We start from the raw sequence: 15,317 nt of genomic DNA, 5'->3' as shown, positions 1-15,317 counted from the left end.
AATACATGCTTTTCTGCAGCATTCCCATTGAAGTCTATAGAACCAAAAACGCAACATTGTGCGTAAAAAAAAAAAAAAGTCTGACCCTTTCCAAGAAATGCACCGGGTGAACACGCAGAGGTATGAACCTGTCCCATAGGAAATCATGGTAAATGGACTGTACCGAGTTTCTGCAAAACGCTGCAGAAAACACTTAGGTGTTAACCAAGGGTTAAATGGTTTCTTAGACAATTGTCAGGACAAAGCAACACAATGACCCAGGCCTTTGAGCAGGAGAACTAAATCAAATTTTAGCCATCTCCTGATTAGTGGTGTCAAATCAACTTATCTAAAATCAAAGGCTCCTATCAGTTAATGCTGCAATTATCTAAAACCAGCTGACAGCTGCTGCACATATTCAAAGAATAAGGCCACCCATCTCCCTAAAGAGAAGACTGACAGCAGCCACTAACTCCCAATATTAAAGAGGTCAAGGCAAAGAACTAATTGGGAAAGGGGTGTTGGCGTAAGGTCAGCTTAGATCACCTCATCTGCATAGCAGCAACCATCCCAAACCAAATGATAACATGAAAAATGAAGCTGACAAAATATTTTACAACCACTAAACCTCTCCTGGTTTTGTGTCAAAAGATAGTAAATAATTAAAATGATGAGTAATACAGTTTACCTATGGTATGTGTACAAAACCATTACATTACAACTGACTGCCAACTTACCTTCAGGTCTTTCACAGTTGTACATACTCCTCTTGTGTATAGAAATTGCTTACTCTGATTTTACTGCACACTGGAGTTTATTTACTAAAGCTGGTTCATGCAGAATCTCATGCACCTGTGCATGGTATGTGAAAACAAAAATCTGCACTACACCTAACATGTAATGTGAATAAAAGTGAAAATATATGTATATCTATGAATTAAATAAAAATTTATATAGTGAACTGCAGCTGCTCTCTTCCTGAATACTAGAATAATCATAAATAAATAAGTGCACTGTACACTGATTAATCCTGACACGATAAACAAAAAATGAACCACAAATTCACATATGCAAGTGTACAAAGAATGCATATAAGGTGCTATGAATCAATGTCCGTAACATAAAATACTTAATAAGTCCCAAATTCAATGTGAAGGTGCTGAACATAATCTTCAACAAATTGCTATGGTGTCCACAAGTGCTCGCCACACCAAACAAATCAGCCTCCTACCAAACCAATTTGATCCCAAATCAAGAGATCAAAACGAGCAGATGGTGTCCAGATTCCACACGGACACCCGTGCTATCAATATCGAGGGAGATGGATGGACAGCTACGGGCTCACCTGGACGAATTCCTCACACCAAACCACTCGCCCTACAGTGTAGAGAAGGATTAGAACAGAAGAGACTTCATAGTGCAACCCGATAAAACACAAAGATTTATTCAATACAAATTCAAATCAACTGCGGTGTCGTTCCGCCGGTCAGAACGTGGTGACATCACAGAAGACTCCGTCCGATGAGTTTCTCTTTTGATAGGTTACTACCTGAAGAAGTCACATGACCTTTGGTGAAACATGTTGGGTGGAGTCTAGTGACATCACTTCAAGTCATGCCCAAACCGGCACGAGGGATGTGAGGAACCATTTCGATTGATGGCTGTGATATGCTTTTGATTCAATACTTTTGTGAATTAATTTTTTATTTGAATAAAGTGTTCATATTATATGGGGTTGCACTATGCTCTATTCACTTTATTTTTGATCATATACAGCTTAATTCCACTGGATATACAAGAGCATGTTCCCTTAAAGGGCCAGAACTAATGAAGTAACCAAGGATCGGCAGTGGATAAGCAGAATTTGGTTTCATCCCTAAGCGTTTATGACCTTTTTGTTACGTCAGGGAAGGGGAGTGCATGATGCACCTACCCGGGGATGGGAAACACAATATAGTTGGCACGGTGGAGTAATGCATATATGTTCACTATAATTCAGAATTGTATATAATTTGTTTAATGAGAGTGGATATTGTAACACGTTTAATTTTTGGTTATATAAAACAGTGTTGCACTATGGTATGTTTTTGTTTTATTTTGCACGGATCTGGAGATTAAAAGAAGCATAATACTTGGAAGGAAAACGTCACAGATCAGAAATTTGGAGACACATTTTCCTTATAAAGCAAGTTTTTGGCCTATTATAATTTCTAGGTCAATGGTCAAGGTGAGCAGGGAGTGTGGCCACAAGTCAAGCATGGTGTTGATTTTGCTGGATGTTAATGCAACATATACTGGATTGGACATTTATTATTGGAGTAAAATATTTTCTTGGACTGTCACTTTGTGTTTCTAAAGCTTATGGTTCTATTTATGATGAGATAGCACACCACACATTTTTATTTCCCCATTTATATGGATTACATAGCTTCAGGGAGTTTCTGGCCCTGGGGCACTGTGCATACTTCTACATACACATTTTATCCAAGAGTGGAGTTATTACTAAACAATGCAATATATTTTACACAGATATTTAATAAAAATAAAAAAAAAAAAGGCATGATGGTTCTGAAAACAACACACATCCATAAGTCTGCAAAATGTCCCAAAATGGTGTTATTAAATGTAAAATTCCACCTTTAGGACTAGTATTGTCAAGCAAGGTCAGTTTGTGTTTCATTATTATTCCTCAATGTGAAAGTGCAGCTAAGCACATGGCAAAAGGTATCTCTTACATCCATGCCTGCTAGCAGTTAAAGTGTATGGTATCCTGTCAGGTAAGATGAGAAAGAAGTCATGGCCCAGATCCTGGAAGCTCTGCCACAGGGTCAGTGTTAGGCTGCAAAGACTGATAACCCTCTTTCAAAAGGTTTCGCCAGGCCTTCAGGAAACGGGCATTTTCTGTGCATTTAGCTGCAAGCTCTTCCACCTGAGATGATAAAGTTGATGTTGCTTCAAGCAGTTTGGTCAATGAAAAGGCAGCCTGTAAAACAATCATAGCAATAATAAAACTATAAATGTTTACCAACTTTAACACCCATGTTTTTTTATAGGATGTAAATTTATTAGAGTGGACCTTGAACTTAAACAAAAAAACAAAAACCCTCACACACAGAACACATCAACACACAGTGAAAAGATGCCTATCACAGCCCCCAGCTTTCACCCCATTTGCCTATGTGCCACTGAAATCCTTCAACCAGCCCACAGCCTCATAGGAAAACATGGTGATCCCAAGTCTCATTCTTTTCCACATCAACACTTGGTTGAGGGCCTTCTCCTCAGTACAATTTTATGCCTGCAAATAGGTCACTAAGGCCCCAAGCATGGCATCTTGGAAGTAATGCCTTTGTCACGCCAGCCACCTTGTCGCTAGCGACAACCTATCAACAACAGGATTGCTAGGGTTGGCAGGGAAACTACTCACCATTTTCTATGGCATTGCACACTCACTGCAAAACCAGTGAAGGATCAATGCCATAGAAACTGGGTCCTCTGTAGAAATCACTATTGTGGCATAGGCCTAAGAGGAGAAGGTCCTGTCCTCCCTCATACCTGGAAGTACGAGGTATTTCCATGGGCCCCAGCAGACAAATGAAACAGAAGGGGAGAGCAAAGCAATTGAGAGATAGTATGTTTCAGCTTGTCAAGAGAACCAGTTATTGTTTTATTCGGCAGATTTGGTTTAAAAGCATATCTTCTTCAGTGTTACTAAACCCAGGACCCTGCATTCACTATATCCAGTCTCCCACAGTGCACAGAACATTAAAATGTAATAACTTTAGTAAATATAAACTGCTAAATAACTTATCAGTATATAGCAGTCTTGTGACTTGACTTCTATCAGTGTCTGGGCGAGCACTGGCTAATCTTGGAGGAATTTTCATTCTCTGCTGTTCTATGAGGGTGCATGACCCCTGACCCTCGGTCTGTAGAGCACTGATTGGCCCTGTGCTAATTACATGCACCCCCCCCCCAAAAAAAACCCAAAAAAAAACAACAACTTCCACACACCTCTCTGGCAATACACACCAAACAGAGCATGTGCAGACCTGCCACTGCTGTTTTGTACTACGGCAGATGGATTGGGGACAGAAAAAGGGTAGGATCAAAGAAGTCAGGATCAAAGCCTTTTTACACAATGCAAAGGATCAGCCCCTTTGGTTCCACGGTGAGTATAACTAGCATGCTTTACTGCATATACAGACGCTGGTGGGTTTAGTAACACTTTAGTGAACATTTTCCCCAGGAGAAAAGCCAGTGACTGAGCCCTCTTATGTGGGCACAAATGAGTAGTTACACAACAATCTTACTGCAAACACCACTGACTATATCTACATGACACACAGGTGGAGAACACCCCTGCCACACCATTAATTATACAGGCTAGAAGAATGAATATGCAAAACATTATTGGTTAAACTCAAAAATGTTTTGCTCAGCTCTACTCTTCCATTATATTGTATTTGTTACTTTGCAAATTCAGTATAATAAAAAAAAAAAAAAAAAAAAAAAAAAAGGTTTAGTGGAGTATTACACTTCTATACATTAAAGCAAAATGGAGAACTGAGGAAGAATGAGATACCGAGGGATTTAGTCCCAAATAAGGGACAGTTGGGGGTTAGGAATCAGCAGCAATTATACACATTCTCGGTCAGAAACCACTAAATATCTACCTGTTGCATTAAAGTTTATGTAAACCCTCACTGAACAACAATCTGCTTTCTAAAGCACTGTATCAAACAATCGCCTTTTATTTCATACCATTTCCACCCTATGTTGCAAAGGATATCCTACAGCCTCTCTACAGCTATGTGTTGTTGACATGTATGCATTCCAGGGATGCATGCACGGCATTTCTCAGGGGTGATATTTCCTGATGGTGACAACAGTAAGGCATTCCCTCAGACTAAAGCAGGCCACAGATAAGGCGAAAATCGGTTTAAAAAAAATAAATAAAATAAAAAAAAAAAAAAAATCCCACACACAACCGGCCGATTTTCATCCAGTCTACGGCCGACAAATATAACAGCGGTGTCCCTGCAGAGAGCTCCGCTATTATATTTGACCGTTAAAATTATAGCAAAGTTGCAACATTGTATCTATTTGTATCCATTTCGGATGCAGATGTTTCTATTTGGATACAAATAGATTCAATGTTGCAACCGCAATACTTTTAACTGTCAAATAACAGTGGAGCTCTCTGCAGGGACACTCCGCTATTATTTTTGACATTTAAAAGTATTGCGGTTGCAACATTGTATCTATTTGTATCCGAATAGAAACATCTGTATCCGAAATGGATACAAAATAGATACAGATGTTCTTTCTTTGTCTTCATCTTCTTCTTGTAGGTCACGGCTCATGTGCATTTTTTTTTTTTAATTGGTAAAAATATCGGCCGATTTGCCCATCATTGCCGTGAAAATCGGCCGATCGACAAAATCTGCCGTTTTTTGTCCAACATAACCGATTAAAAAAAAAGTGTCAATCACGAAAAATGGCCAACAAATTCACCCACTAACGATGAGAAAATCGGCCTATTATTCTTTCGGACGAATTTACGCCGATTTTCGACCCATCTATGGCCTGCATAAACATCGCATTACCACGTACAGCTCCCACAAGATACGTATTCAACAAGATGGCAACACAGGAACATAAGTGAGAGACCATGATTCAACAAGCCCCTTTATGGCAGGATCACCAGTTTTTGTTTTTTAAATGAAAACTACAAAATTATAAAAAAAAAAAAAAATTGAAAATTACTTTAGAAACAGTAATATACACGTTTTTTTTTTTTCTTTGCCTCACAGTTACTCCACCCCTTCCCAACCCCGCCAAAAACTTACATGTAGAGCTGACTAGCACTAGGGATGCATCGATATACCAGTGGCCGAAAATAGTATTATCTGCATTTTGCGGTTAGGAAAAAAAGGTGCCAATAATGGCTGCCGAAAACGTGCGATTTTACCACATTTAGGGTGCTTTTCATAGGATGGGACTCGAAAAACAAAACCGCATCAAAAAGGCAGCACGTGTGCGTTTTGATGCAGTTTCAATGCATTTCTGGCCTGGTTCACACCAATGCAGTTTGTGTTTTGTCCAGTTTGCATGCACATTTGACGCATTTTCTGAAATTTTTTTAGCTAACTTGTTGCTGGGCAGATTAAAACCGCAAAATGTGACACGTGCTTTTTTGCTGCAATTTCAATGCACATCAGGCCTGTGACATCACTGCAGTTTGCCTTTTGCACGCATGTTTTTGACGTGCATGGCTTTTTATTTTTTGGCCAGATTAAAAATGCAAAACACATGTTGCGTTTTTGATGCGTTTTCAAGGGTCCCTGACCCTTTTAAAAATGCAGCAGCTCAAAAAAAAAGCATAGATGCAATTGAGTGCCATAGGAAACCATGTTAAATGGACTGTAGTACATTTCTGCAAAAAGCCCTAAAAACACATTGGTGTGAACCAAGCCTCAACAGGGAGGTGCATTTTTGGTGCTCTTTTTTTTTTTTTAACTCGCCAAATATGCACCAAAAAAGCAGCAAGCACGATTTTTCACATCACAATGGACCTTTGTAAGACATACATTGAATTTAAAGGGATGAATTTTTCTTGAGCGTTTGCGCCTTTTTTTTTTGCTCAGTGTGAAAGCAGCCTATTGGCCAAAAAGGTGCTGAAAAGAAATTCATATGCATGATATTAATTAAAAAGTTTAATAGAATATATAGAATTTTTTTAAAAAAACTGTCCATTTTAGTTTTCGGCCAAATGCAACCTGAATTTTCATTTTCAGTCCAATAATTTCAGTGCACCACTAGCTAGCACAAAAGTATATCGCATATTCCCCAAATCCAATCTAAGAAAAAGTGCAGCACTCCTCTCCTTACAGTGAAATTCTGAAGTCTTTCCATGCCACTGGGAGGAGCTTCTGCACTGCCTACCGGAGATCTAAACGACTGCAGTGAGACCAGGCAGTGGTGTGAGTACCAGTACATGCAGTGTTACATCATTTTAAATGGGAGTACAATTTTTTAAGGTCAATAAAGATTAATTTTAAACCAGAGAGCAATACACAGTCCCCCTATATCTCTGAGGAATTGCTATATGCGGTGAAAGCTGCGTTACTGAGCAGGGAGAGGGCTCCCTAGAGAGAACATTAGTGTGTCGGTTGGCATTCTGCAAGGTGTGACGAAGGACTGATTGCAACATCTATACTATGACATTTGACCTTATGTGCACTCAGGGTCAATTCCTGATGGTGAGCCCATTGTTTGCACATGTGTGGTGATCAGGAGGGGTGACACTTTAATGAACCCTGTGATTTCTATAGACACTATATGATCATGAAAACACACACACTTTTTGTTGTGGAGAGACATTAGAATGTCACTATAAGGTGTGGAGTGCTTCACCATTTCATATTTATACATTGTAGATCTTTTGGTCTATAGGTTATTTTGAATTAATTTTAGGACTTCTATTGCTTTATTTTCACCTGGTGATGCAGACAGCAAGTCTTTTATTTTTCAAATTCCTTTAACAGACCAAGCTGTCCAGCAAAAGTGGCAGTTGGAGATTTGAAACCAAAGTGAAACTTTACTTTAAAAAAAATAAATACATCCATCCATTAGAAAGCAGGCTTTTCAATACATACTATGATACTAAAAGCCAACCTATTTTGGTTTATTAAAAAAAAACAAACAAAAAAAACTAATTTATATATATATATATATATATATATATATATATACACACACACACACACACACACACACACACACACACACACACACTTTAACCAGCATAGAGACGTCCCTTACCTCCTCTTCTGCCAATCCCCTGCCAAAGCAAGTCTCCTTCTCCCTCTCCCCTCCTTTGCATGCCAAGTGCTAAGAAGGCATATATGTGTGCACGCTTCCAAGCTGGGCTGTGTGCATCTATAGACACAGAAACCATATCCTTGTTCCCTACTCACAGAAGTTTGACTGACAGCAACAGGAGTCTATGGCTCTGATGTCCTCTGTGTCTCTTCTAAAAGCAGGAAGTGAAGGGAGTAGTGCTGGAGCCATGTGAGGAGTCAGGGAAGGGGTTGGATGGGGTGAGGTGGGATGGATGGGAGGGGCATGTAGAAGAGATAGTGGGGAGCTTTTTACCTTAAAGTGTTACTAAACCCAAGACCCTGCATTCACTATAGCTGGTTTCCCACAGTGCACAGAACACGGAAATGCAATTATTTTAGTACATATAATTTTCTAAATGCTTTTTCTCAGTACTTAGAGCAGTCTTGTGAATTCAGCAGAGCACTGGTTAAAGCTTGTAGGTGGAGTTTTCTTCTTTCTGCTCTAAGAGGATACAGAACCCCTGACCCTCTGTCTGGACACTGCTAATTGGCCCTGTGCTGATCACATGCACTCTCCCAAGAAAAGAAAAAAAAAACCTCTCTAGCAATACACACTAAACTGAGCATGTGCACGTGACTACGGGTTCAGTCTGTCTTATCAGGAGATAAGACGTGGACATTTGAACAAGAGGAGCGGCAGAGAAAAAAAAAAAAGGATTAAACGGTCTTTTTACACAATGCAGAGGATTAACCCCTTAGGTTCCACAGTGAATAGAACAAGCATGCTTTACTGCATATACACACACTGAGTTTATGGTTGTAGGTTTAGTAACACTTCAATGCACAGAATTAATTAAAGTAAAAAAAAATGTTGACTTTGGAGTTAGGCATGTTCACCTACTTGTTTGCACTGTATAATTTTAGCACCTGCCAAGAAGTAACATTATTTTGTCCTGGCCAATCAAAGGGGTTGAAAAGCAGAACAAGTCAGCCAGTAAGCAAGCTCCTGGACACCGCATTACTGGAGTGGGAGCAAGTATAGCTCCACTTTTACATTAAAAAGGGAGTCCTACAATGGTCAGCTTTTATGTAAAACCTTTATCTGTAAAAGAGAGGGGGGGGTACTTTGTAGTTATGTATGTAAAGTTCATCTAGCACTATGCTCTCCTGACAATGCTGCCGTGCAAGGGTGTCTCCATGGATAGAGAAGCCAAAACAGGAAGTGTTTTACCGGCCTGATCGGACGGGGACGGAGACACACACACACACGAATCTGACAGGTACCCACTCCCACTGCGATCACCTAAGGCGATCGGAAGTGGAAGGTGTCCTCCCCATAGTCTTACAGGAAACATGACAGGTCCCAGAAAACTACGGGACCATTCACACGCATGCACAGTGAGCACCTGGCTTTGAAGCCGCAAGCGGTCACAGCAGGGTGCCTACACTGAAGATGCCGGCACCAGGGAGAGAAGACGTCAGTGAAACCGGCCGTGGTGAGGACACCGCTGGATCGTGGGACAGGTACGGGTCAGTATTTTAAAAGTAAGCAGCTGGAACTCCACTTTAAATACATTTTAAAAGCGGTATGGAACCAAAAAAGGTTATATATTGCAGCTTACCCATCGTTAGATGTGGTGGCTGCATTAGTTTTTTTAGGCTTTCCCCCCCCCCCTCTGCTGTTACCTGGTCATCTGCTGACACCTCCTGAATTAGAGCACGTCCACTCTGGGTAAAGGAGCAACAGAGGCAACTTTGGACAGCAGCAGTATCAGTCTGGTGGGAGAGGAGTGTTTGATGGACTAGCAGATTTAAGTACACTAACAAATTGAAGTCAAACTCCAGCTAACACTTTTATGAGCAGTGAGAACAACAGTTTTGTTTCTTTTGGAATAAACATTTTACATAAATAAAAGCTGATCATTGTAAGCACCCCTGTCAGTGTTCAACGGTTTGTCTCATCCCTGTAACTGATACATTCTGCTGCAAAGCTTGTTCTTTTGAGAAAGACTTACAGGCTGGATTACAAGATGAAAATAGAAGAAAGCCTAAAATAAGACAACTAATGAAGCCACCACATGTAGGAATTGTTACGCTGCAATACAATAAACATTTGCTTTTGGGTTTAATACTGCTTTAATAAACAGAAACACATCACTGAATTAACAGGGTGCTGCCAGACTCAGCCACCATTCCATATTTGCCATCCCTATCTGCCAATCCCTCCACTGGCTTTCTATTGCCCAATGAATACATATGCCAGAAGACCCCCCAGTGGGACTTAATTGCAGCAATGAAAGATCATACATATATCCAAACAGACATAGTAAAAAAATTATCAATTACATACACATTTTTTTTTGTTAAAAATACATACATTTCTAAAAGAAAGAAAGACTCCAATGCGTTTTGATCATTCCACATTTTAGTTCTTCCTCAGGGAACATAGAGACAAGGAAACTTTCTAGTAAAATATATAAACAGTCATGAGTGAGTATACCAAAAAATAAACAAATGATCAAAATAATTTTATCACATAGCCAAAAATAGGTCTTACAAAAACATATGTCAGAGCAAAAAAGAAAGGACATCCAAGTGGGAGGCAGGAATCCATGTTGCGGCAGGATACACCATCCAAAATAGCAAGAATGGTCAGATTTAAATTACCAGGAACCAAGGGCAACTAAGGAGCACCAAAATGACCCCCCAATGGGACTATAAGTAGTATAGAGAACAAAACATAATTTCAAAACATCAGACCAATTAAAAAAAATCTGATAAGAAACTATGCATTCAAAAATGGTCCATAAGGAATAGATCAAAAGACTGAACTGACCGTGTCAAAATCAGGCCAGTATACAAAAATAGCTTTCTGCGGCTCTTTACAGACTTGGAAAGCAATAATTTTTGCTGTTTACTTCTTGTATGGTATATTACTATATATTTCACTCCCATATGGCATTGTTAATGTTCAGTTTCCGATGTCACCATTGGCAATTGCTGCTAACTGCATGCATACTATTTTGATGTTTTACATGCTTTTTCGGTCTCTGTCCTATGGGATCTAGCATATTTCAATCCTTTGGAGGAATTAGCATCTCAAATTACCATTCTATTGCCTCGAGTCATATCTATCATAGAGTGAAACTCCATCTATTTTCTGTATATTGGCTTGATTTTGACACAGTCAGTTCCATCTTTTGATATATTCCTTATGGACCATTTTTGAATGCATACTTTATCAGGTCTATTTAATTTGTCTGATGGTTTGAAATTTAACTTATTTTGTTCTCTATACTACTTACAGTCCCATTGGGGGGTCATTTTGGTGCTACTACTTACAGTCTCATTGGGGGGTCATTTTGGTGCTACTACTTACAGTCCCATTGGGGGGTCATTTTGGTGCTACTACTTACAGTCCCATTGGGGGGTCATTTTGGTGCTCCTTAATTGCCCTTGGTTCCTGGTAATTTACATCTGACCACTCTTGCGATTTGGGATGGTGCATCCCGCCGAAACGTGGATTCCTGCCTCCCATCTTGGATGTCTCTTTTTTTTGCTCTGACATATGTTTTTGTAAGTATTATTTTTGGCTATGTGATAAAATTCTTTTGATCATTTGTTTATTTTTTGGTATACTCATTCATGACTGTTTATATATTTACTAGGTTTCCTTTTCTCTATGCCCCTGGGGAAGATCTAAAATGTACCTTAGATTGTACACCCCTTGAGGGTTAGGGACTGATGTGAATGTACAATATATATATATATGTAAAGCGCTGCGTAAATTGACAGCACTATACAAGTACCTGAAATAAAAAAAATGTGGAATGATCAAAACACGTCGGGGTATTCTTTTTCCTTTTTGTGTGGTCTTTGATCTTGTATTAAGAGTTCTTTTGTAAGAACACTGCCAGAGCAATGTTTCTTTTAGAAAATATGTATTTAACATAAAAAGTGTATGCAATAAAGTTGAATATTTTTTTACTGTCTTTTTGGATAGATGTATGATCTTCCATTGCTGCGATAAAATCCCACCGGGGTCTTCTGGCATACGCATTCATTTATGGACAAGCAGCCAGATACTCAACATTTTTGGTTATTGCCAAATGAATAAAATGCAAAACATTAACTATATAAAGCTATTTATAACTCTGCCCCCAATTACATCACCAATCTGGTCTCCAAATATCACCCAAGCTGTCCTCTCCACTCCTCCCACAACCTCCTGCTCTCTAGCTCCCTTGTCTCCTCCTCTCATGCTCATTTCCGGGACTTCTCCAGAGCTTCCCACACCCTTCTGGAACTCTCTACCCCAATCTATCACCTATTCTGCTCACTTTTAGGCGATCTCTGAAAACCTATCTCTTCAGGGAAGCCTATCCTGCCTTCAGCTAATAATGGAATCTTCTACTCTTCCTATCAGTCCATCCCCCACAGTTATTACCTTTTGTACCACCAGCCCCTCCCTCCTAGATTGTAAACTCCAAGGAGCAGGGCCCTCCTATCCCTCTTGTATTAAACGGTATCATTGCTGTATTGTTTCCCGTTATATTGTAAAGTGCTGAGCAAACTGTTGGCGCTATATAAATCCTGTATAATAATAATAATAACAAGCAATGGTGGAAATATAGAGGTGGCTCTGGCCCAAGGGGGAGGTGTACAGGTACTGGCAATGAAGGGGTTAAGGCCACCACACAGCCGCAGAGTGTCCCCGGCCATAGATATGAGTGTCACTGTTCTAGTTCTAAGTGATTAGTAGCGGTCATCCGACCACCCCATACACAATACCCACATCATCAATCTGCAGCTCCACCTCCTCCAGCAGCTCCTGCGGGTCACCTCTCGCCGACTTCGCCATCTCCCTACAAAGACTCAGAATTCCCGGCTCTGCACAGCCAATCACAGAGTCGGCTTATATCAGCAAATCAGAGAACGTTTTCCTATACATTCCTTTTTTTCTTATACAAACTTTATTAGTACAAGCAACGAGGATGCAAAAAGGACGCAGACAGCTGTGCTCTCTATCAGCACAAGGTTGCGCTGCAAAACAAAGCTAAACACTAAAGAATTGGACGCTCCAACCGCTTCTCTATGGTTGTAGTTTTCCCTGTGCAGGCGGTCATCTCCGGGGCGCTGGTCTGAACTACATCTCCCGGTAGCTTTATTGCTGCACATGCGCAGTTGAGGTGGATTGACCTGTGTGTCAGTGCAGAGTACGAAGCTGGAGAGCCAGCTGGGAGTTTATGCGCGTACATAGCGGTCTGTGAGCAGACTATCTGTCAGCATGATGTTACATTTGTGCAGATATACAGCGCAAGGTAAGAGGAAAGCTGGTCACATGACTAGTGGGGGATACATGCAAGTATAGCTGTCCAGGCTGTATGCCTGTGTGGTAACGGGGGGGGGAATACAGTGCAGGTCCAGCTACCCTGTCTCTATGAATGAGTAGTAACTGGGCGTGTATACACTGGAGGTATAGCTGCCCTGGCTGTATGCCTGTGTGGTAGCTGTGGTATGTACATTGCAGGTATAGCTGCCCTGGCCCTATAGCTCATGTAGCATTGAGTGTGTTATACTGGAATCTGTGCTTTGTTCTCCTGTATGAACACCCCAGGCTCCAGCTATGACCCCCTATATATGTGTGGTGTCTTCTGCAGAATGTGCCCTTGCATGTGTGTGGGTGCAGCAGCCCTGATAGTGCCCCTGCTGGTTGAATCCCAATATAGGGGAAAGGTCATCACTACACAACATCCATGTGGAAGGAGGACTCCCAGCTCCTCACGTCTTCTCTAATGACTTCCCTTGGGAGGTGTGCCCTATTTAAACTTCCTCCTTCATATTCACTAACTGCTAGGAATTTTCATCCGCCCATGCGTCCTTGTTTACATGGATCTGATCTTGGCTCACACCCCTGTCAGGTGAACTAAAAATTACACAACGGAGTGATGTGCCTTTCATAACAATCCACAATAGGTCATCCTCACCCTGTTTAACCTATTCTAGTCTGTCCCGTGACAGATTTCTTCATGACTCTTTCATTCTCTACTAATTTAGGAAAGTATTCAACCACTTGCCCTCCAGAGAATTTACCCCTCTTCCTGACCAGGCCATTTTATGCAATACAGCGTGACGTTATTCTAACTGACAATTGCACAGTCATGAAACGCTGCACCCAAATGAAATTTACGTACTTTTTTCCCCACAAATAGAGCTTTCGTTCAGTGTTATTTGATCGCCTGTGCGTTTTTTATTTTTTGAGCTATAAACAAAAAAAGACTGAACATTTTGAAATGAAAATATTTTTGACTTTTTGCTATAAAACATGTCCAGTACAAAAATATTTTAAATCTAATTTTGTCATAAATTTAGGTCTTTGTAGTATTCTGCTTCATGTCTTTGCTAAAAAAAAAATCCCAATACGTGTAAATGAATTGGTTTACATGAAAGTTATAGCGTTTACAAATGGCGGTATATATTCTGGGATTTATTTTTTTATATACTAGTAATGGCAGCGATCAGCGACTTATAGCGGGACTGCAGTGGGCATTTTGACACTGGGGAGGGAACTGACCAACTGTCACTGAACTTTATTTGGGGTTACTCAGAGGCACTTTAAATGATGGCAGGTGTGTACTGACTCCTATTTAACATGATTTTCAATGTGATTGCTTAATTCTGAACACAGCGACATCCCCAGTTATAAGAGGGTGTGCACACTTATGCAACCACATTATTTTAGTTTTCTATTATTACTTCCCTCCACCTAAAAGATTTCAGTGTTTTCAACTGATTTGTACAGTTTATAGGTTACATTAAAGGTGGAAAAAGTTCTGAAATGATTTATCTTTGTCTAATTTTTTTCACATCACAGAAACCTGACATTGTAACAGGAGTGTGTAGACTTTTTATATCCACTGTGTGTGTGTGTGTTTGTGTGTGTATATATATATATATATGTGTATATTTATATGTGTGTATATATATATATATATATATTGTGTGTGTGCAAAACGTATTGGGACACCCCTCCAAATCATGGGATTTAGGTTTTCCAATCACCTCCATGGCAACAGGTGTATAAAATCAAGCTCCTAGGCATGCAGACTGCTTCTACAAACATTTGTGAAACAATGGGTCGCTCTCAGGAGCTCAGTGAATTCACACCCTTTAAAATTATGGACAATCTCAAGGCGCCCCATTATAAAATGTAAAAGTATTCTAATAGTTTTACATAATGCAGCAACATCCACACATGTAGGACACCCAACGTTAGAGGTGATTTATTCTTCCAAAGCAAATATTCCTTTTGCAAACTGGAACTGACTAGTATTTGGTGTTTCTCCCTCACTAATAACCCCACTGCTGATAAAGAGGGCAGGGGAGGGACAAGCAAGGATGCTGTGCAGGCGCCCAATGTCCTCCTTATTAACTAATGGTGTAATTGGTTGTTAGGATGCTGGCAGGTTGTAAAAGTGCGCAATAAAAACC

The 15,317-nt window shown here is 40.2% G+C and overlaps 2 protein-coding genes across 2 annotated transcripts in view; one reads left to right on the top strand and one right to left on the bottom strand.

Moving 5' to 3' along the window:
* Positions 1–1,973: 1,973 nt before the first annotated feature.
* On the bottom strand, positions 1,974–12,751 carry CUNH4orf46 (chromosome unknown C4orf46 homolog). The gene is made up of 2 exons (XM_089670399.1): positions 12,622–12,751; positions 1,974–2,962 (listed from the first exon to the last, which is right to left on the bottom strand). The coding sequence occupies exons 1-2, from the start codon at positions 12,685–12,687 to the stop codon at positions 2,774–2,776; spliced, it is 255 nt and encodes an 84-aa protein (XP_089526525.1). The 5' UTR covers positions 12,688–12,751; the 3' UTR covers positions 1,974–2,773.
* Positions 12,752–12,996: 245 nt separating this feature from the next.
* Positions 12,997–15,317, top strand: part of ETFDH (electron transfer flavoprotein dehydrogenase) — a 44,343-nt gene continuing 42,022 nt past the window's right edge. Inside the window, exon 1 of the mRNA XM_089670398.1 lies at positions 12,997–13,147. Within this exon, the coding sequence (XP_089526524.1) occupies positions 13,114–13,147 (34 nt within the window). The 5' untranslated portion in view covers positions 12,997–13,113. The remainder of the gene's footprint in view (positions 13,148–15,317) is intronic.

This window comes from Staurois parvus, unplaced genomic scaffold, assembly GCF_062004578.1.
Source record: "Staurois parvus isolate SC_StPar_1 unplaced genomic scaffold, SC_StPar_1.0 ptg000090l, whole genome shotgun sequence".
NCBI lineage: Eukaryota > Metazoa > Chordata > Amphibia > Anura > Ranidae > Staurois > Staurois parvus.
Note: the sequence above shows the minus strand (reverse complement) of the source record. Positions and strands in the feature narration are given on the sequence as shown.